The 21,832-nt window shown below is 39.7% G+C and overlaps 1 protein-coding gene across 3 annotated transcripts in view; it reads left to right on the forward strand.

The window, feature by feature from the left end:
• The window catches only part of bcl11aa (BCL11 transcription factor A a), a 58,449-nt gene that overhangs the window by 12,513 nt on the left and 24,104 nt on the right, over positions 1-21,832 (forward strand). Inside the window, exon 1 of one of the 3 annotated variants that reach the window (XM_054798316.1) lies at positions 9,302-11,998. The exons of the other annotated variants lie outside the window; for them this stretch is intronic. Within the exon in view, the coding sequence (XP_054654291.1) occupies positions 11,989-11,998 (10 nt within the window). The 5' untranslated portion in view covers positions 9,302-11,988. Of the gene's footprint in view, positions 1-9,301; positions 11,999-21,832 lie in introns of those variants that run through there. 3 annotated transcript variants of the gene reach the window in all.

Here is a 21,832-nt window from a genome sequence, read left to right on the forward strand (position 1 = left end):
CAGCTCTTGTCTTACACACACACACACACACACACACACACACACACACACAAAATATAGACAACAAACCATCTGGCTGGGTCCTATATGGGTCAGCTGACATGGTAAAATGATTTCTCAATGCCCATCTCGCTCTCTCTCCCTCTCTTTGTCAGCCCATTCATTTTACATGTCAACTGTCTTTTTTTCTTTGTCTTCAACAAACATTTCGACGAGCTCTCTTTTTTCCCCCGGTTTTGCAAATTGCGGTCGTCTTCGTAAAAGAGTTTTCATTCTGTAAATGATGATGATGAGGTCATTCATGAGAGAAAACTGTGACTGCGTGTTGCACGGTTGGACATACATGGACACATGTCTCACGGACACCGTCCTTGACCCTGAACAAAGCCAATGAAACACGATGTTGTGGAAGGATTCAAATGAGGACAAAGATTAGAGGTGGCGTACACAAGCACGAATCCTGAGCTTTTCTTCTCTTCTTCCTTTTGTTACTTGGTCTTTTCATCCCCACGTTCTAGTGCACTTCCTCCCAGTGTGTGTGCAAGCAGGGGTGTGGCACCAAATACTGGGCACTCATACGAAACCCACCCGCCCCCCGCCGCCGCCGGGGTGGGTTCACTTAAAACAACCATGAAACTTAATAGCTTAGGTTTTTTACCATCAATGTGAAGTTGATTTAACGTAAAACTGTGAATTACTTTATAAAAATGATTTGACTTACTGTTTTGATTTGATTCCAATCATTTCCAAGTTTGTTTATGACAAAAATGCATTTTTTATATTCTATCCTTGAGTTGTTTTACTCTGGTTTGTGAATTTTGTTGTTGTAAGTATTGGCTATCAAAAGGCAGGCCCATTAATGACCCCCGAAGTACATTGGAACACAACTGTTATTATTTCCTTCCCAGTGGTTATTTTTAAAAAATGCTACTATACAGTAACGTACAACCACACATGACTTACTGGAGCAGGCAGATTTTACTTTCAACAGAAATGTAAACAGGTTTCAGTGTTACAACTCTGCATTTATAAACAATCGAGCCAAGGAGAGCAAACAGCAGCAGAAGCTAATGCTAGCTGCTCCTCGCCATACACGCTCACCCTTACGCTTAATATGCCATCAACCACAATGGGCTTCAACTTTTGGGCTGAACTAACCTTTCCTTGAAAAATAAGCAAGCAAAAGTAAGAATTTGTCTGCCGACTTTTAGCGTTCTTTCCCTGTCTTGTAACAAAAGTGACACTGATTCAGAATCAGAAATACGGCGTGATAGTACATGATATGCTTTATCTATTTTTTCTGTTGTTTTACGTCATGTGTCCCGTGGAAGGTGAAGTGTGTTACTTTCGTGCAAACTAATAATGCTTGGAAGAACACAGTGTTTGAAGCAGGGTCCGTCCACTAGCTCTGTTCTATAACCGTGGCACCATTACCATTAGTTCGGATTTTTTGACATGAAGTTGTTCAGCATTGTAGCCAATAATGGCGACTTACCTCCCACTTGGTCTCCTAAGTCCAGTATGGCCAGAGTTTCATGATGAAGAACGTAGTTTCACTTAGTTGCTGGGGACAATTAAGTAAAGAGTTTGGCTTCTCAAAACAATATGCGTTCAAAAGAAGACATTTGCATCACAAAAATGCCTTCTCAGAAAAATCAGAGCTCACAAAACGCTCGGCGTTATGTATTTGTCTCCCACCATATTCCTGCGCACTGTCGCCTCTACTTCCGCGATGCAGCGCCGCGGCCATCTTGTTTACGTATGTGTTCCACTGATGGGGATGTCATACAACTTCATGTCAACAAATCTGAACTACGCCTTTAAATTGTAATAAATAGAGTGCACAATATTATTTTTCCAGTACTGTTTGTGTATGCAGAGAAAAACGAAAGAAACGGCGAAACACTCAGAAAATGTCAAAATTGTTTTTTTTTTTTTATGTTTGACTTAAAACTCATTCATCTACGCATACAAAATGCAAGCATTTCTCCAAAAAAGATAATAAGCAAATAAATGAGAGCATTTTTTTCAGTAAACAGTGCCCTGCTGCCATGAAAGATACCAACGTGTGATATTTTCTTGCAAGTTTTAATGTGCAAATTGGTTAGAAAATAACAACTTCAAGTTTTGCTTGCGATGTCAGGCTTTTGGCACCCCTTTCAGGAGAATGACCCACGTGTGGGTTTACGGTATGTGTGTGTTTTGAGGCGGAGCCTCCACGGAGACTCTGTTTCCTGAGGTCTCTTTTCGCCCCCTTCACACACACTCCTACCTCACATGCCGTATATACCTGTGGCTGCCTCCCCACTTCAAAGTGCTTAATATTCAGCTGGGAAACTGTATCCAGAGTACAGGTAAATTATTAAGCGAATGAACTTTTTTAGGTAGTGAGATGAACTGATGGGCCATTTTCTCACGCGTGTGCGTGCGTGTGTGTGTGTGTGTGTGTGTGTGTGTGTGTATGCCCGGTGCTTGGTCTTAGGCCAAGAGCATGAATAATTGATCCCGTGCCCGCTATCATTTTCTTGATGTAATTGCCCTGTAAGATATGATGAAATCTAATGGATAATTTATCCCCCCAAAATGGAACGGCTAAAATGTACTTTTTAGCCATTTTTCTCTCTGTTTCCCCTGTGGCCGTTCCTGCACGCATGTGTGTATCATTTTCACTGTGTGTGGTCCAAAGGGGGGCAGTAATAGTAACGTGCTTTCAAAGTAAAAAAAAAAAACAACTTAAAACTAAATAAAGCTACTTTATTAGCATTTATTTTTTGTTTACAACAAATTTGCTGCAGCCAATATCAGCCATGTTTTTTTTTTGTTGCCAACAGTATAACTTTAGCTTCAACAAATCCTTCTTCTTTTTTTTTTTAATACAGCTGGAGTTTAAAAATGAAATTCAAATGCGTGACAATTTCAACAGCCTGCAGTTTAACACCTTTCACCAGCTTCACAAAAAAGGAAGGGAAACATGTACACATGTTATTTCCAATTAAAATAAGGACATCACCTTTTTTGTTAAACAATACAGTGAGACATTCTTTGCGCGCATGTGTGTGTGTGTGTGTGTGTGTGTGTGTGTGTGTGTGTGTGTGTGTGTGTGTGCATGTATCTCCATGTATTTTCACCATGTGAACAATTATTAGGCGAGTATTTTGACTAAATCATTATTTTTTATGCATATTTTCCAACTCCAAGCCTTGCAAACTTAAAATAAAATATTATCGAGCTGCAACAATTAATCGATGATTAATCGATTATCCAATGAGCCGACAACTATTTTGGTATTCAAATCATCGTTTTTTTTATTTAAAAATGTCAACATCCTCTGAGTTCCACCTCTCCAATGTGAATATTTTTGAATTTCCTTAGTCGTCCATGACAGCACAGCTATTATCTTTGTGTTTCAGACAAAACAAGACATTCACACACATCAGCTTTGACTTTGGAAAACGGTGATTGACATATTTGCCTCTTTTGATAAGTTGCAGAACTGTGGGTTCATATTCATTTGGTCCTAACCGATTACTCGATTAATCGAAACAACAAGCTTCAGATTAATCGAATAAGTCTCCATTAGTCTCTGATGTTGCGGTCTTGAAATTGCAGAGAAAAGAGACAACAGGGTAGCAAGAAGTGTATTGAGAGAAAAAGGAGATTTTAGAAGAATCAAAGGTGAAGCTTGCAGGAAGCCATTATCCTCTCGTGTTGTCATATTCCACAACCGTAACCCACTGGGGTACACAGCAGTACAAGGTGTTCAGTGCTCCGAGACATGGCCGAGGTAGTGAAGGCTGAAAGCTCAGCAACACTGACCAAGACTGTATGGTTCTCCGTGCCATTATTCTTCTAATAATGACATGGCTCCCCCTTCCTCACCCGACCGAAACTCTATCGAGACCAAAAACTGGACAGTGTCTGTGAGGCTGTGCTTGCTGCTATACAAAAAGTTGATCATCAACAAATGAAGAAACAGACTGACTCCATGGATAGAAGGCTTTATGACTGTCACTGAAACAAAGTCTTTTTTAAAAGTCAGAAATGTTTATTTGTACATTTTGGAGTTGTTATTCTCATTTTAGCTGATGAAGATAAACAAGTGTGATTTAGTTTATTTAAATAAAACTAAAAGTTGCCCAAAATTTGTGCACACACAGAAAACCTCAATTTGACATCATCATACCTGTCAACGTTTGCATTGGAAAATGAGGGAGATTTTCCGGAAAATACGAGAAATTCTGGTCTTGCACAAGATTCAGCACCCTGAATGTTGGCAGAATGTGGCATGGAAGCTGTGCGGCAGAACCGGAGAGGACAGTAAAAATATGGGAATAATAAGGGACACTATTAAAACAGGCGGGCACCAAGAAAGAAGGGCAAAATTCGGTAGACTCCTGGTAGACAGGTCGTTAACATTTTATATCGACTGAGACAGGGCTGCAACTAACGATTACTTCCTTAGTCGATTAATCTGAAGCTTAATCGAGTAATCTGTTGGGCACTAGACGGACAAAATCAGCATGAAGCAAACACAAACAGTTAGTGGTTTGGTCCGCAACATATCAGAAAAGAGGCATCGCTGTTTTCCGAAGTCAAAGCTGATGTGTGTGAATGTCTTGTTTTGTCTAAAACACAAAGACAATAAATCTGCTTTCACGGATGGCTAAGCAAGTTCAAAATATTCACATTTGAGAGGCTGAAATCAGAGCATATTTACATTTTTACATAAAAAAAAACAATGAATTGAACACCTAAATAGCTGTTGATTAATTGGATAATTGATTAATCATTGATCCATTGATTAATTGTTGCAGCTCGAGACTGAAACCTCCAAAATACAACTTGCCTGTTCAACATCCGACCCATCTGCGGCATTTTTTTTATTGGTGTGCGGCAAAAAAAATAACCAAATAAATAAATAAACAAATAAAAGGTTTTGAGACGTTCATTCACAGAAAAAGTTGAAATGGTGAACACAGCAGAGACGAAAAGCTCCCTGAGCTATTCTTTACCAACCTCTCACTTTTTTCCATCACTCTTTCTCTTCTCTTTTGTCCTACAGTACATCATTTTTGTCCCTTCTTCCGTTAGACACTGTAGTACACACACACACACACACACACGCGCGCGCACACACGCACACACCATATGGCTTTAAATATTTTTTTATTGCCTTGAAACGTATTTATTACCGCCGTTGCTTAATTCCTGATTAATTAAGTGTGAGCATGAACTGTCTGCTGACAGCCAAAGGAACCCGCATGTGTACACACGCACGCACACGCACGCACGCGCGCATACGCGCACACTCACATTTATCTTTGCCATACAAAGGAAATGCTGGTAGACAAAGTTAGGTGATGAGAGAAAGAGGGGGGATTGAAGTGAGGAAAAAAAGGTAGAAAAAGCGGGATTGAGGGATGAGGAAGAAAGGGCACATAGGGGTGGAGTGCCTTGAGGCCTGCTGTGCCTTGGTGGGGGGGTGGATATGGATATAGATGGATAGGGGTTGTGGGGGAGGGCTGAGCCCTGACGACGGCTGTCCATTAACAGATGAACTTGGCCTACGTCCAACTGTTTGATGAGACGAGTGTTGTAAGGTGGTGTGTGTGTGTGTGTGTGTGTGTGTGTACATGGCACCCCCCTCCCACACCTTTACACACACTTGCTGTAGCACTTCATTGTCTGTCATTTGTATTATTTTACGTACGTTCATACACGCACAAGATCATTCCTGCCATCGCTATTGTTTTCTCCAGTATTATGATGGTGATATGCGATTTAAAATTGAATTTTTTGAGTTCTGTTTTTTCAACATATAATGAATTAAAATAATGAATTATTTGAAAACGATCTTATATTATTATACTACAATATTATCATATCAAGGTGTATGATGATATGATCCGATGCACATGATGTATCATGTATCATTATATTATTCTTTTAATCTGAATTCAAATAATGAATGATTTAAATATGATCAACACAATATTGGTCTATTTGTTAGAATGAATTAAAATAGGCGTGACTTAGTACCACAGTACCAATTACCAGTGCGTTTAGTGCTGGCTGGATGTTGATGTGTTTGCCATCCTAGTACTTCATTCAGGGTTACAGTATGAAGGTTTTGTGTGTACCTTCTGTATTCTGACTAGTACATTATGTAGTGGTGTATACTGGTCCATTTACCAAGCATATTTCTTTATCAACGCTACGAACTCTTACTTGGTCACCGTACCAATAGGCGTCACATCTTTTACCATGAACTTGGTTATTGTCCGAGTGATTCCGCCGTACAGTTTTGAATTACCTTCATAGGGAGTGGCTCTTAATTGGCATTTTAGCCATACGAGTGTTCTTTTTTAATAAAAAGTTTGTGGCATCCCCCAGCATGACATGCTCTGCACAACACCTGAAGCGGTGCGGCATCTGTTTTTCTTTCTCTCTTTGTTACGCGTGTCACAGAGCATGCACTGCGTGCAAACTCCAAAGCAGACAAAAAAGACAGCAGACATGACAGAGAGCCAGGGACCAAAACAAGCGTGGTGTGGCAATGGATGAGTTACGTTCTAAGTACAAAAACTCAAAGCAAAATGTAGACTGGGAGTCACGTCATGTCGGAATTCATGATGTAATGCCTTTAGGATAATGAATGTGTTAGGTTTAGGGTTTGGCTATCTGTAACAATATTGAGCAATTTAATGTGCAGTAATCCGTCGCCACGTTGCGGTTCAAATTTTGTGGCTTCTCAAAAATATATCAATGAATAAAATGATCAGTGTTACGTGGTTGAATGCGGCCTATTATTAGTAAAAAATATGCACATTGGAGCAAATGTTACATATTTTTGCCTAAATTAAGCATTTTGAAGTAAAATACAAATCTAAGGCATTCAGAAGATACATTCAAAGACGCTGTGGTGATATGCAGTGTTCCACACTGGCCGCTAGATGTCAGTAATGTTACTGTAATGTTCAGTGAGACACACAATCAGCAAGCTTGACCAAACAGGCTTTATTAGCAGCTTTGAATGATCTCATAATCTCTAACATGGGCTACGTCTTAACCCCAACATCACTTCCTGTCTGCACCAGTGGAACACATTTACAGCAACACACACCAGTACAAGTCTTATTTATATATTAAATGTCTTATTTTTGCTTATTAAGTCTTCTATATTGGGTAATAGGAGTGTGAAGGCGATTATAGCGGTGTTATTTCATGTGTGGACGGCTCTAATAATGCCAAAAGTCATATTTTAAACAGGTTTTCTATGCTCTACCTATGAAAAATTTCATTTATAAATAAAGAATCCTACCTTTGCGGAAATTCACTTATCACAGTCGGGTCTGGAACCAATTAACCGTGATAAACGAGATATTACTGTTGTGACATCATGGTTTCACAAAAGTAGCCAATTTGTTGTCCGCACGGAGGCACTCCAAAGCGGTTTCAAGATTAAGGAGCTGTTTAAAAAAAAAAAAAATCCGGATTTGCACGTCCAAAACGTCAGAGCCATGTGGACGCAAGGCTGAAAAATGTAAAATGCTGAAAATGTTTGTGTGTGGACAGGCCCAGAGTTTGCCCAACGATGCAGTTAGAGCATGTGCATGTAAACTGGGACTATCCGACTCATGTGTGCATGTAAACATACTGAGTGTTATGTGCAGCTGCAATTGTAATTTTTATCATGAGTTGTGATTTTTTTAAGGGTCACTCGTGCATGTTTACCGTTTGTGTCAGTGTGAGTGCCATATGACAGGGCAGGTGGTAAGTGGACTTAAGTTGCATTATAAGCCTTTACAGCATGTAACATGACCCTAACCTGGCCATGCTGACACCTACTATACTCCATGTTCACAACACATAAAAACAACAGCAGTGTGTCCTGTCTGTTCATCACATGTCTGACTTGAAGAAGACATATTGAAAAGAATATAAGATGGTAGAATGAAATAATCAAATGACATTTTAATTCTGGCAATTACGTTTTAAATTATTTTCTGAAGAATTTCATGATAATTAAATAATAATGCCAATCTTTTGGTAACTAGAGTACGCGATGTAAACGTCTCTATGATTCAGTGCAGTTACAAAGTGCATCACTGCAATGATAAATATATAGTTAAATTCATCAATGGTCGAAAATATGAATATTTTTTGTTGTTTTTTTTTCTGAAAATAGGCTGTTTTTTCCACAGAATGCACATCTCTTTCACCATAAGTGGGTAATAATTTATAAATACTTATATACCTGGAGCTGAATCCAGTCTAGTAATTACACCAGTCCCTTTTATTGCAAATGTTGATCCGAAATCAGAGAACATCAATGTCAAACTAGCAGGAGGGTTTTTTTCATTTTTATTTTTTTATTTTATTTAGTAAGTGTGTGCATTTTTCATTCGTTGTTGTCCACACAGCAAAAAAAAGCATTCTTAAGGACAGTGACGCTGCATATCTTGGGCACTGACACACCTAGTAGTTTGATTTACAAACTAATTAAAACTAAACAATTAAAAAAATATACATTTGTTAATATAATTTTTTTTTTCATATTTTTTAGATATTTATTTATCCAGTAAGACTTAAAAATAGATGTATTATTTTCTTACAGGCCGATTTTTCTTATACAGAATTATTTCTATTATTATTTTATTCCAGAGATTTTGTTTTTGCATCATTGAAACTTGTCAAAGACATTTTATTTTATTTTAGACACAATAAAACATGTTGGGTAACCTCTGGGAAGCCGAATCTGAATTTGTGTCTGTGGTTATAGGTAGTATTTCTATCCATACAGCAGAGGCAGACTTTAAATGTATTCCAGTACCATTTGAATATCTCATTGTCGGGTCAAAACATGGTCGCCAAAGGCCAGGGGTGTCCAAACATTTTCAGAGAGGACTACATCCTGAAAAATGAAAGGATGCAAAGGCCGCTATGATATTTTATAAAGCAACACATGTAGATATGCTAAGAAGCTATATATATTTCAAGAAAAAACTGCATCTCAGCTTTCTCCTATAGGTGAAAAAAACTATTATTACTATCTACTTTTGGGGTTTTTCTTTTTATCCCCATTTTTGCCGTTGTTCTTTTCATTTTCCAAATATTTCAACTTTCTTCTTCAATAATTTTTAAATAAATTTTCTTCTCATCAGACTATGACTTTATTCCCCATAATATTTTGACTTTATTCCTATAATATTATGACTTTTTCCCTAACTTAATTTTCAAAAAAATTACAATTTTATTCTGTTTTTTCATAATATTACAACATTTCTTTTGTTTATGTTATTTTTCCTCCCTCACAATATTAAGACATTACTCTTGTATAAAAATGACTTACAACTTTTTTCTTTTAATATTTTTTACATGATCCTTGTAAAATTATTGCTGATTTTCCATTTTGGCTGTTGTTGTTGTTTTTTTTTTACATTTTATTTTTTAGTTTTCTTGTTAAATTATATTTTTAGAATGTGCCACAGGCCAGTAAAAAACAGCTCAGAAGTATACCAAACTTTTTCCCAACCAAATTTTCCAAAAATTGCAACTTTCTTCTTTGTGTTGCTGGTCCTCAGAATAAAAACAAAACAAAACAGTTATTCTCATAAAATTACAACTTTTTGTCTTGTGAGATTTTTCTCTCTTAACATTTATGACTTTATTCTTAATATTTTGACTTTATACTTGGAAAATCTTTCCTCTTTTTTCATGTTTAATTGTATTTGTAGAATGTGCCGAGGGTCAGTAAAACAGCAGTCGCTGGCCACTGATGGCCCCCGGGCCGCACTTTGGACACCACTGCCCAAGGCAGTCGACACACACATACAGGTTTCCAGGCTTGTAAGTGGTGCAAAACGTATTGTTTCTACCTCCTATGGCTTTCCCTCACCTCACCCCTGTGTTCCCCAGTTTGTGCGTTGTTGGCTGAATTAGAAAGTGGAGCTGCTTGGCTTGAAGCTACCATATCCGCTACCTTCTTCCGTCCCTGCTCTCTAATCTTGTGTAAACACAAAAATCAGCTCCCAGCTTCTTCTGGCAGATGCAGGCCAGCATTGATGATACTGTGATACAGACCTCTAAAGCTTGGATTTACAGTTTAGCGATGCTCCATATTTAGGCGAGGTAGGTTTACGTCTGCGCTCTGTTCATTGTCTTTAGCCTGAAAGAAAGAAAAATGGTGCTAATGCATCACATTGATTAAAATCCCAGTGTGAATCTACAACAAAAAGCAGTTTTAGTTGTTCAAGGGAAATCACTTTTCTGCCCTACACAGGGTTAAAGGACAAATCTATTTCTTTCTTTAATAAAAGGGTGCCGGGTATTCTGCTAGAAATGCTCATGATTAAGGTATAAACTGCAGGAGGCAGACAAAAGACAGACAGAGATGAAGTGAATTGAAGGAAAGCAGAAGATGTCTTCACCATGCAGAAAGAGACATGTTGTGACATGACCCATGTCCAGCCCCGTGTACGCATAAAAGCATCTGTCTTCTAAGATACATTTTTATGCATGTGTGTGTGTGTGTGTGTGTGTGTGTGCGTGTATGAGAGTGTATTTATCAGATTCTGGGAATGTCTGAGTCGTCTGTGGCTGTGAATGATCTATGGCTTGTGTTTACCAGGCCATATTTTGGCTAGGCCTGCCATCACTGGCCTATGAATGATAAATTACGGATGTCTATCGGATTCACCCAAGCACCTGTGGTCCCTTGCTCTCCTTTCCCCTTTTACTCTCCACACCAGAAAGGAGAAACATTTTAATGTCTTGATGTTGTCCTTTTGGCAGATATACAAGCATTTTTGAATCCTGTTCAATGTCAGTCAGGAGTGTTGTCATGATAATTGAAAGGTATTTCATTAATCTACCACAGTGGATCCCCGCACATTAGCCATGTAGCATTTGCTGATTTTTGGTCAAAACATGTTTTGCTCTATTTTGACATGTTTGTGTCTTCATGCTTCAGCGTTAACGTTTTTTTTTGTTAAGTGCTTTCAGTAGATTTAGCACTTTGTTTGGTGATCCTTGAACGCACCATAGTTGCCGTGAGATGTGTATAAAACATAAATATAAAAGAATCTGGCCTCAAAGCTTGCAGTGAAGTGAACACAAGTGAATATGTGTACATCGTGGAATTACAACAGGCAAACAGTGTGGACTACAGTCATCCCTCGTTTATTGTGATTAATTGTTTCCAGACTCGACAGTGATAAGTGAATTTCCGCAAAGTAGGATTCCTTATTTATGAATGCAATATATTTGTAATTAGAGCATAAAAAGCCTGTTTACGACCTTCTAAATATGTTTTTTTAACATTATTAGAGCGTTCTAGACATGAAATAACACCCCTATAGTCACCTTTACCCAATTTAGTAGACATAATAATAAAATAAGACATAATTAAGACCCTTGCTTGTGCGTATTGATGCAAATGTGTTTTGGTGGCGTGGACAGGGAGCGATGTAGACTTTTAGCTTGGCATGGGTGACGGCCGCAACTGTAGCTCGTGTTAGAGATTATTGTGTCTGGTGTGAGCTTATTTAAAGCTGCAATAAAAGCCTGTTGTTCCGGCGATCAAGTCTGGTGCTTGTGTGTCTCACCCAACATTACCGAAAAATGACTGACTCTTAGTGACCAGTGTAGAATACTACATAATGTCTTTGAATGCATCTTCTGAATGCCTTATATTTGTATTTTAGTTCATTTAGTCACTTAAAAATGCTTAATTTAGGCAAACAATACCTCATCTTAGTACTTATCTTTTCCGTCTCTCTCTCTCTCTCTCTTGCTCTGTCCGCACCTCAGTGTCTCTCTTGGTAATCCTTTAGCCGAGGAAGAAGAAACACGTGTGTTAACATTCAGTCATCAGTTGATCATTCAGATGCTTTTGTCAGTCGCTTATAAACTTTGTTTAGCGCTGACTGAAGACATTCCAGCTGCCTCGTGAGGTGGCACTTTGCTGTTTGACTCGTATACGTGAGGATGACAGATGGTGAGTGACAAAACGTTCACTACTGGTACAAGTAGTTGTCTTTTTCATTTAATGATCCAGTCAGATATAATTCACAAAAGTTTGTTTTTAGAGTTGTTTGTGGAGGTGGGAAGCTAAATCCTTAAGATGCTTTCTCAACCTCATTGAGTGATTATGACTGTCTGTTGCTCCAGTTGGCCTTCCATGACTTTTTGGAGTGACAGTCCATGTTCAAGTACATCAAAATCATGTCAAAACATTGGAATTAGAAGGCTCTGGTACGGTATGGTTTATTTGTTTCAGACATGCCTAGCAAGTTACATTAAGGATACATTTGCACAAGTCCGAAAAGGAGCGGGACAGAGCAGAGCTTATTAAGACATTCCTCCATGCCTATTACTGATAATTCGTAGCTTTTATATGTTGACACAATATTTTGTGAAAAAAAAGCTCAAATAAAAATGAAACAACACAACGTCACCATACATCACCACAGCTTTGAGATGGCTGATGCATACATCGCTACATCGCCCCAGGTATCTATGCTCATTTGGGGATTGATCTACCTGGTCCTAAAACAGAACTAAATAAGATTACAATTTAATTAAACTAATGAAATAGGAATACAATAATCCCTTGTTTATTGTGATTAATTACTTCCCAGACCTGACCTTGATTAGTGAATGTTTGTGAAGTAGGATTCCTTATTTATAAATTGAATATTTTCGTAGTTACGGCATAGGAAACCTGTTTACGACCATCTTGAAGGCTTTTAACATTATTAGAGCTCTCTTGACATGAAATAACACCCCTATAATTACCTTTACCCTCCTATTACCCAGTACAGTAGACATAAGAAGAGAAAATAAACTTTTAAGACATGAATGCGACCTGTGCCCGTGTGTGTTGCCTTAAATGTGTTCCAGTGCTAGGGGAGCTGAGTGGTGGGCAGACAGGAAGTGACGTCAGGGACTCAGAGTTGAGTTTTAGATTGCCGTGGGTCACGGCTGGAACGGTCACCTGTGTTAGGGATAATTATGCCTGTTGTGAGATCATTCGAACCTGCAATCAAAGCTTGTTGATCTGCCGATCAAGATTGGCGCTTGTGTGTCTCACCAAACATTACAGTAACATTACTGACACCTATTGACCAGTGTAGAATACTACATATCATCACAATGTCTTTGACTGCGTCTTCTGAATGCCTTATATTTGTATTTTACTACATTTTGCCATTTTTATGCTTGAAAATGCTTCATTCAGGCAACAAATATGTAAAATGTGCTTAAATACGTATATTCTTGACTAATAATAGCCGTGTAGTCGTATTCGACCATGGAAAAATATAATTTATGTATTAATATTTTTTTAAAAACCATTATTGAGTGAAACCGTAAAATTCAAAGCGAAAAGTGGCGGGGGATTACTGTATTGCTTAATACTGATGAACAGCATGCATTTGTGTCTTTTATTTCCTTGTAGTCAAGATGATGTCGTCGTTAATATTGGTCCAGTTCCTTGTTGTCCGTGACAAGTACTTTGGCTTCCACTGGTCCTCCATTTAACTCGATGTAGATTTTGCGGTCGGCGCTCCAAGTCCCTTGAATTTCCCCCCCGCTTCCTTAAGTCGCATGCTTTCTTGGCGATGCCGGCATTGTGTTTTGTCAGATGGCCGTCGATGTAGATGCTTGTTCCTTTCAGCCTGCTTTAAGTCAGCTACCTGAGGCCACACGCGGCCGCATTCGGATAACTGCCAAGGTCTCAGACCGTGCTGTTCCCCTCATGGTTCTGTTTCAGTTCCTTCTTGTTTAGTCTTCTTTTTTCAGCCTCACGCTAGCTCTCCTTAACGCCCCCTCTCCCCACCCCTTCGCTGTGTTTGTGTTTCCTCAACCCGCTTGTCTCAGTAGCAGTAAATACCCTTGCTACCTGACACAGATCCACCTTTCTACTTGACCGCGCACACAGAGAGGGCCAGCTGTGTGTGTAAGTGTGTGCATGTGTATCCGAAGAAAAGTGTATTCCCCGGTGACCCTCTGCCTCCTGGTTTAAAGGACTGAGCGACGCACCCTCTTACTCACTCTCCCCCAAGCAGGCTCTCGTCTCTGAGATAAAACAGGTTTAATCTTTGACACTGTGTCCAAACTGGCCTCTTTGCAGGTGAGGAGAGCCTCCTGGGGTGTGTGTGTAACTGTTAGATTCACTCTGACCTAAATTTGGAGGACAACAGCCCGGAGGCTATGTGTGTGTTTGTGATTGTGTTTGTGTGCCTTCTCTTATGAAACCGTGTGCTTGTGTGTTTCCGCTCTTTGGTTTCCCTCAACGCTTTTAGCCTCAATCTTTTTCTTGAGAAATACAGCTATATCAGATATTTGCTTTTTATCCGCTCGGCAGCAGCTGCCAGGGCGTCGACTGTTCACATCCATCTAGTAAAGTAATAAGCCCCTGCCTGATTGACCCCAAATCTTAAAACACATTTTGATCATTATACACCACCAATTTTAGAAATGGGAGTGAATTAGCATTACCAGTAGGGATGCGTACTGAAACTGGGTATCGTAATGACACCGGGACTGTTTCAAAAGTACTGTTTTGGCACCGGTATCGGACAACCCAGCACATGGACAACACCCAAACCCAATTACCAGAACATTGGAAACTCAAACAATGCCTCATCGCAGCATAATCTATAAAATGTGCTCCTTAAAGTGCTTTTTCAGTGTTTCTCCATCACATATGGCTGAAGCCAGACAACCTGGAATAAAGAATGCTTGGTTTGATATTGCTGTTAAGCGACTCAGCATGTGTTCTTGTAGTCAAAATGAAAACATGCGTCAGGTATCCGCATGTCAAACCTTTTTTAGTGCCCTATAAATACTTGCTCCAATTCCATAAATTCTAAATGTAATCATGCACCATGTTATTCAGTATAGTACTCTTTTGCAGTTGGATAGGCACAGGGTTTTTACACACACACACACACACACACACGCGCACGCACACACACACACACGCATGCAACAATTCATTCCTTTAGATCAGGGTCTCTCAAAACTGGGAAGCACATTTTCTAATGGTCATTAAGTCGCGACCCACTTTTATTTTATTTTTTTAAAACACTTTTTAAAACAGCTCGTTCTTTCTTCTTCTGTAGTTTGGTGTGTCATGTGGTTCCGTCTGCTTGTCTGCTCACCGCGCCACACGTTGGTGTGCCTCATGTATTGCATCGTTATCACCCAGGGATCCACTCCCGTCTGGATGCAACTATTCACTAATTTGGCACAATGTGGACACAATGTATTTTCAACCTGCCAAAAAGAAAATCTGAGGAGTGTTTTGTGTGGACAGAGACAGACTCTGTTGGCTCCTTTCATAACATTTGCATTTTTATGTGTAATTATTATATTTTAGGGGTTGTTTCACAGAATGGTTTTGTTTACAAATCCATCAGAAATATAACTGAGCAGAGAGAAAAAGGCAGGCATTAAAAAGATCAGACTCTTGTCCAACAATGCATACAGTGGCTCCTCGCACATCCACGATTCGGCATTCATCTGTCCCGCAAATTTGTGCATAGTTTGTTATTGAGGAATAGTATAGAGTATGTGGTTCCCATAAAAATGCTACTTTGCTAAAGCTGTATTATAAATCTGTGGCAACCGTGGTTTAGCTTTGTGACATCTAAACTTTCTCCTGAAAGGATGCTGATCAGGCTGGTGATCAAAAACCACCAAATGTACATATTGTTTGCAGTGTCGGCTCCAAACACATACCTGTGTATGCTATGTAAGTCGTATGGCGTTACAGTAGAGTGACACAAACAAACAAAGCATAACAATGTAAGACATCCAGCAATACGTGGCATGTATCTGGCTCTTAGAAGAAAAACTTTGTCTGGGAACAGGTGTGCTCTGTGTCCCTCCCATTTCAGTGTGCTTGCTCCATTGCATACGTCCATCCTTACTTAGGAAGGAACACATTGGATTGTTTTTATCCTTCACAGGTTTTGATGATACAAACTTGAACCAAAAAAATCCTACTGTATTCATTTGAAGCAAACACCGCTATTGCCACAGTAGATGCCTGAGAGCAGTCCCACAGTTCTTGTTTGGACTGCAATGCTCTCCAATGATGGAGATGTTGACCTTTTAGGAATATTTACCATGTAATGCAATTATACCACTAATGGATTTGGCCCACTGATCTTTTTGTGCGCTGTGTCAGCGGGCCAGTAAAGCACTGTTGGCTTTATTATAGCACACAGACACACACGGACCATGCACACCAGTCGGGCCCTGTGCTCATTTGCGTGTGTATGTTCAACATCTATAATCCTCCCTCTCTTGTGAAATCACACACGGGCTCAAATGAACATGCGTGTGTGCACACACAGCCACTAATGCACACGTGCACGCCAGACCCCTTGTGAGCGTGCGTCTGCCAAGTCGGACGGCAGTCTGCCAGCAAATAAGGGGGCTGGGATGGGGTGAGGGCTCATCTGCTGGGGTTAGCCAGCTACAGCCACACACACACACACACAAATACACACACTAAAGCAGTGCCCACTTAGATTAACAGGGTTAATTAGCACAACATGAGCCCTGAGTTGGCCACAGTGGAGGGACGTTGAGCTCCGGACGGAATTACAGCAGCACCAGTGGTACAAGTTCAGTGTCCCCAGGTGCAGACAGGCTTATCTATGCATATTATCACCTCATTGTGCTCATGGCAGACACACCAGCATTTTTTAAACACAAAGTAAAACATATATAGACAGTACGTAACTGAAAATTCTCATTGTGTCTGTACAGACACAAATTTTACACAAATGTGTAAAAATATTGATACACACCTGTATCAACATTCAGGTAGTATACAGTAATCCCTCACCACTTTGCACTTTGAAAAACACACGTGAGCCTTATTTATGTCCTATTAGTATTAAATAGGCTGTGCTTCTTCCTATACTTTTTTGGACATGTGGAATTGTGAATTGTAATGTGTGATGTATTCCAGTCTAACCTGTGCAGGCATGTTCAAAATAAATGCAACCATTTTCATTATCATTACCATCGCCATTGTGGGAACAGTTTGGCAATGGCGCTTTTGGCTTCCAGCGTGTTCCAGCACAGCATATTTGAAAAAACGTCAAAGCCACACCTGTCAACCCTCCTTTCCTTGGGAAACTCCCCTATTTTGCCTTACTTTGCCGTTTAAAAAGTTTCCTGTAATTTTCCCGTATTTTAACTTTCATTGTGTAGACAAAGCAGGAGCAGCAACATGTAACAATATCTCAACTCTTTATTGCTCTAATGTCACACCTCTCATACTCACTCGTAGCTCGGACAACAGTATCCCACCTTCTGGTTCCGGTCTACAGCGCTAAGCCTTCTGTAGTATGTAAACATTTACCAACACAGTATCCACGCTTGAGCCACAACAGTCTGTGAGGACAATGGCAGTGGGCAGTCAGATCTGTTTTCTTTTTTTCTTCTGTCGGGGTGGGGGAATTTCCCTTATTTTGCGGAAAATGTTCCTTATTTTTAAATGTAAATGTTGCCAGGTACGGTGAAAGCCAAACCCATCAAACACTTTTGGGATGAACTAGAACAGAGGCCGGACCTCTCTGCCTTTCTGACCTTCCTTCCTTGCTTTCCACAGACACACTTCAGACTCTGTGGAAGCTCCAACTTCACTGTATTTGTGATGAACACAGTTTTTTTTACAGCGTATCTGCAGCCTCTAATATCAAAGTGTGCTACAGCGTTAAACGGGAGCCATCTTAAGGCGCAAACTGCGAGTGTAGAGCTATGATGGCCGTCGGGGGTTTTGGCAAGACGTGTGAGGCGTGCTACTGTCTGGTTGAGAAGCTGATGTGCGTTTAATGGTGAGAAAAAGGCATACAGGAAGTGATGGAAGTTATGTCAGAGCACATATGCAAGTATGAGGCAAGTATTGGGACGGAGCAACAGAGAAGACACTCGCCGAGGAAGACGAGGGCAGATGGTAATGCAAGTGCATGTGTGAAAAGCAACAGTTAGCTCCTGTCTTTGCCAGTCTGGACTAAATATGGCATACTTTCCCACCCTTTCAGACGTGCCCCCTTCTCATGTACTGTAGTTTCTGGAAAGCTAGTGGGGGGAAAATCCTTTACATGAGTACTGTTCACAACACAAGTTCCAACTGTTTCTGTGTGTGCATTTATAATGTGCTCCAACACTGTGGCAATAAATCAGATCAGTCGTCTACGTTCTCCGAGGAGTACATTTGTATTGAATTACAGTAACTGTGACTCACGTCTCTCATACTGGTGACTGTATGAAAAACATAAAATAAGGTTATTGGCACTGTTATTACTGGCCTTTGATAAATGATGACCAATGCAAAACTTTGTATTTAGTCTCTGAGGTTTGGAACAGTTAAAGATGACATATCAGTCTAGCACTAGTAGCCTAATGCACACTGTTCCTATTTTGAACAGAGCCACATATACCACTGATCCAGGCCCAGTTTCAAGAATATCCATCGTGTACAACATTTCCAAAACACGTTTATGCTGGCATATAACGGTAACAATGTTTGTAGACTCTACTTTAAACGAACACAGAGGTACCTTGTTTTTTTTTTTTAAATGAATTTGTCCCAAAAGGTCAGACGAAAGCTGAAACGTCAATTCAATTGGAAGCTAGTTTGCGTAACGTTCTCATTTGAGTTTGCCGAATGAATGTGCCTAACAGGATACGGTGGTATTGTGTCATAAGACTGGATGTTGGTTGTTCCAAGATGGTGACCCAAGATGGATGAATAAACACACGATGCTATCATGCACATCTTTACAATACAGTCATCGTTAGTTTATTGCGGTTAATTGGTTCCAGACCCAACCGCGATAAATACATTTCCACAAAGCGGGATTCAATAATAATAAATGGAACATTTCCGTAGTTACAGCATGGAAAACCTGTTTATGACTTTCTAAATAAAATCTTTAACATTATTAGAGCCATGTAAACATGATATAACACCCCTGTAGTCACCTTTACACTCCTATTATTCTCTGTTTACACCACATTGCTCAAATGTAATGTGCAGGCTATGGGATCAATGCACGGACAGAAGAGACAGCCATGGTTTAACCATTATCAAGCTCGTGAACTAACTAGTTAGTCTCTAATTTATTTTTGTATTCTAAATATTGGCATTCTAAACTTAAGAAAGGTTTTAAAACGGAGTGGGGGAAAAGGACAAAGAAGCGAAAACCTTACCACTTCCACACGGAATGGGAGGATAACTTCTTTTCACTATGCATGCCATGGCTGACTCCATGCAGTGTGATGGTAATCTAATATCATCAATAATGGAACATTACTCATGCCTAGTGACCAGAATACTACATATATGACTTGTCTTTCAATATTTTTTGACTAATAATATGCCGTAGTGAACCACGAAACAGCGATCATTTTTGGAAAGCCGCGATAGAGCGAACTGAGAATATTGCGAGGGATGACTGTACCACAAGATTCAACGCACCAAAGGGTAAAATACAACAGTTTGTTATGTGCAGTTGTATGATAACTGAGACAGTGCTGGAGAACAAAGGCAAAGTTTTAGTGAAAACTGTCCCCAGTGGAAAAGCACAATGTTTGTACTGAATGACGTAAAATAGAAGTACAGTAATCCCTCACCACTTTGGGCTTCAAATTTCACGTTTTTCCAGAAATATATGGATTCATAAATCATATTGTCTGCTGGTTGAATACGGCCTATTATTAGTCAAAAATATTTAAGTAAATGTTCAATATTTTTTGCCTAAATGAAGTATTTTCAAGCATAAAAATGGCTAAATTAAGTAAAAATATACTGTAAGGCATTAATATAAGGCATTCAAGATGCATTCAAAAGCATTGTGATGATATGTAGTATTCTACACTGGTCACTAGGTGTGCGTGATGTTACTGTAATGTTGGGTGAGACACACAAGCACCTGATTTGATTGTGCGGAACAACACGCTTTTATTGCAGGTTTGAATGATCTCACAACAGGCACAATAATCCCAAACACGGCCCACTGTTGGGGCCGTAACCCATGCCAAGCTAAAACTCAACTCAAGTCCGATGTCACTTCCTGTCTGCCCCCCACTCAACTCCCCCAACACCGGAACACATTTACAGCAACACGCACGAGCACAAGTTTTATTTATGTCTTATATGTCTTATTTTCTCTTATGTCTACTATATTGGGTAATAGGAATGTAAAGGTGACCATAGGGATGTTATTTCAATGTTTAGAGGGCTTTAATAATGTTAAAAAAACACGTTTAGAAGGTCGGAAACAGATTTTCTATGCTGCAACTACGAACATACAGGTATTTGATTTATAAATAAACATCCTACTTTGCAGAAATTCACTTATCATGGTCAGGTCTGGAACCAATTAACCACCATAAACAAGGTATTACTGTACTGTTCGGCTATATAGATATATTTATGGAAAAAAACTAAGTTAACTGCACTCAACAATAAGTAATTAATCAATATCTAATCAATAAAACTCCACAATTTTATTCTTTTCTTTCTTTTTTTCTTTCTTTTTTTTCAACTATTTCTACATGTGATAAGCCTGCATGATACACTCCTTCAACCCCTACGACCCTGACAGTACCCAGCTCTACCTTCTACACACTCACACATGCATGCACACCTTGCACATGTACATAAATAGGTAGGCGTATGGGGGAAGAGAGGGAAGGGTGCAATTGGAACATTATTGGTTATTTGGCAGTGGTTGTACCTGCACATATACACAGACGTGTGCACTCATACACATGCAGCTATGCTATGTTTCAGCTTGATTTAGAAGGCTCACCTCAGGCAATGGGAGTAAAAATGCAGGCAGGGGACATAGACGGACAGACGGAGGGAAATGGGGGAGTACAGTTTACAAGTGGTGGGCCTGGGAAGGAAGAAATATAGCCACTGTATAAGAGTTTTAAACAGAAATGGTGCAGGGTTTTATGAGGTCCAGTAGTTGCTGCCGTGTAAGGAGAAGCGTGCTTTGTGGGAATTAATCTGTGCATCTGACACACTGCTCCATACACTCCATATACAAAATAGACAACCCATAGAGTTACATTCCATCAGCTCTGCTCAAAATATTGGAGAAAGACATTTGAGAACTTACTGTCGTAAATGATTGTGTCAGCTATTTTACAGGGACTTTTTCTCCCTTCAAAATCCATTCCAATAATGTCCTTTGTAGATCATTCCGAATGACTGGGATGATGCCTTTGGAGAGACATGCATGTGTGTGCTTTTAATGATGTGACTCACAGGGTTCTGGGGATGGCAGAGAGTGATATCCCACAAACTGAGAGAATAAAAGCTCATCTGAAAGCCAAAACAGATCCATAAATGGATGCACATGAAGGCAATGGTGTCTGTGCTTTTATCACTTCATCACTTCATCAGGAAAGTTTTCCAACCACCTCTAAGGAATAAGAAGGAGCGCTGATTCTAGTCAGCTCGTATTGTTTATGACATTAAAAGTGAAAAGTGCTCAGCGATGTGCGTCCCGTGACATTGAGACCCATCCAACTTCAGTGGTTGAACAATATGACACTGTTAAAAAGGCTCATGCGAAGGGTCATGAGGTTTATGTTTGCTTATACAGTATCTTTGCATTACTGGGATGATAATGTATAAGCACTCTACTGCTTTTTTGTCTTTTAATGTCATGCATCAGCATGTAAAGCAGGGGTTCAAACTCAACTTACCTGGAGGCCGCTGGAGGTCAAGTATTCCACAGAAAAAGGGTTTGGAAAAGTCCCCAAAAATCTAAAACGTAAAAACAGAATG

The sequence above is a fragment of the Dunckerocampus dactyliophorus genome, chromosome 14, assembly GCF_027744805.1.
Source record: "Dunckerocampus dactyliophorus isolate RoL2022-P2 chromosome 14, RoL_Ddac_1.1, whole genome shotgun sequence".
Classification (NCBI taxonomy): Eukaryota; Metazoa; Chordata; class Actinopteri; order Syngnathiformes; family Syngnathidae; genus Dunckerocampus; species Dunckerocampus dactyliophorus.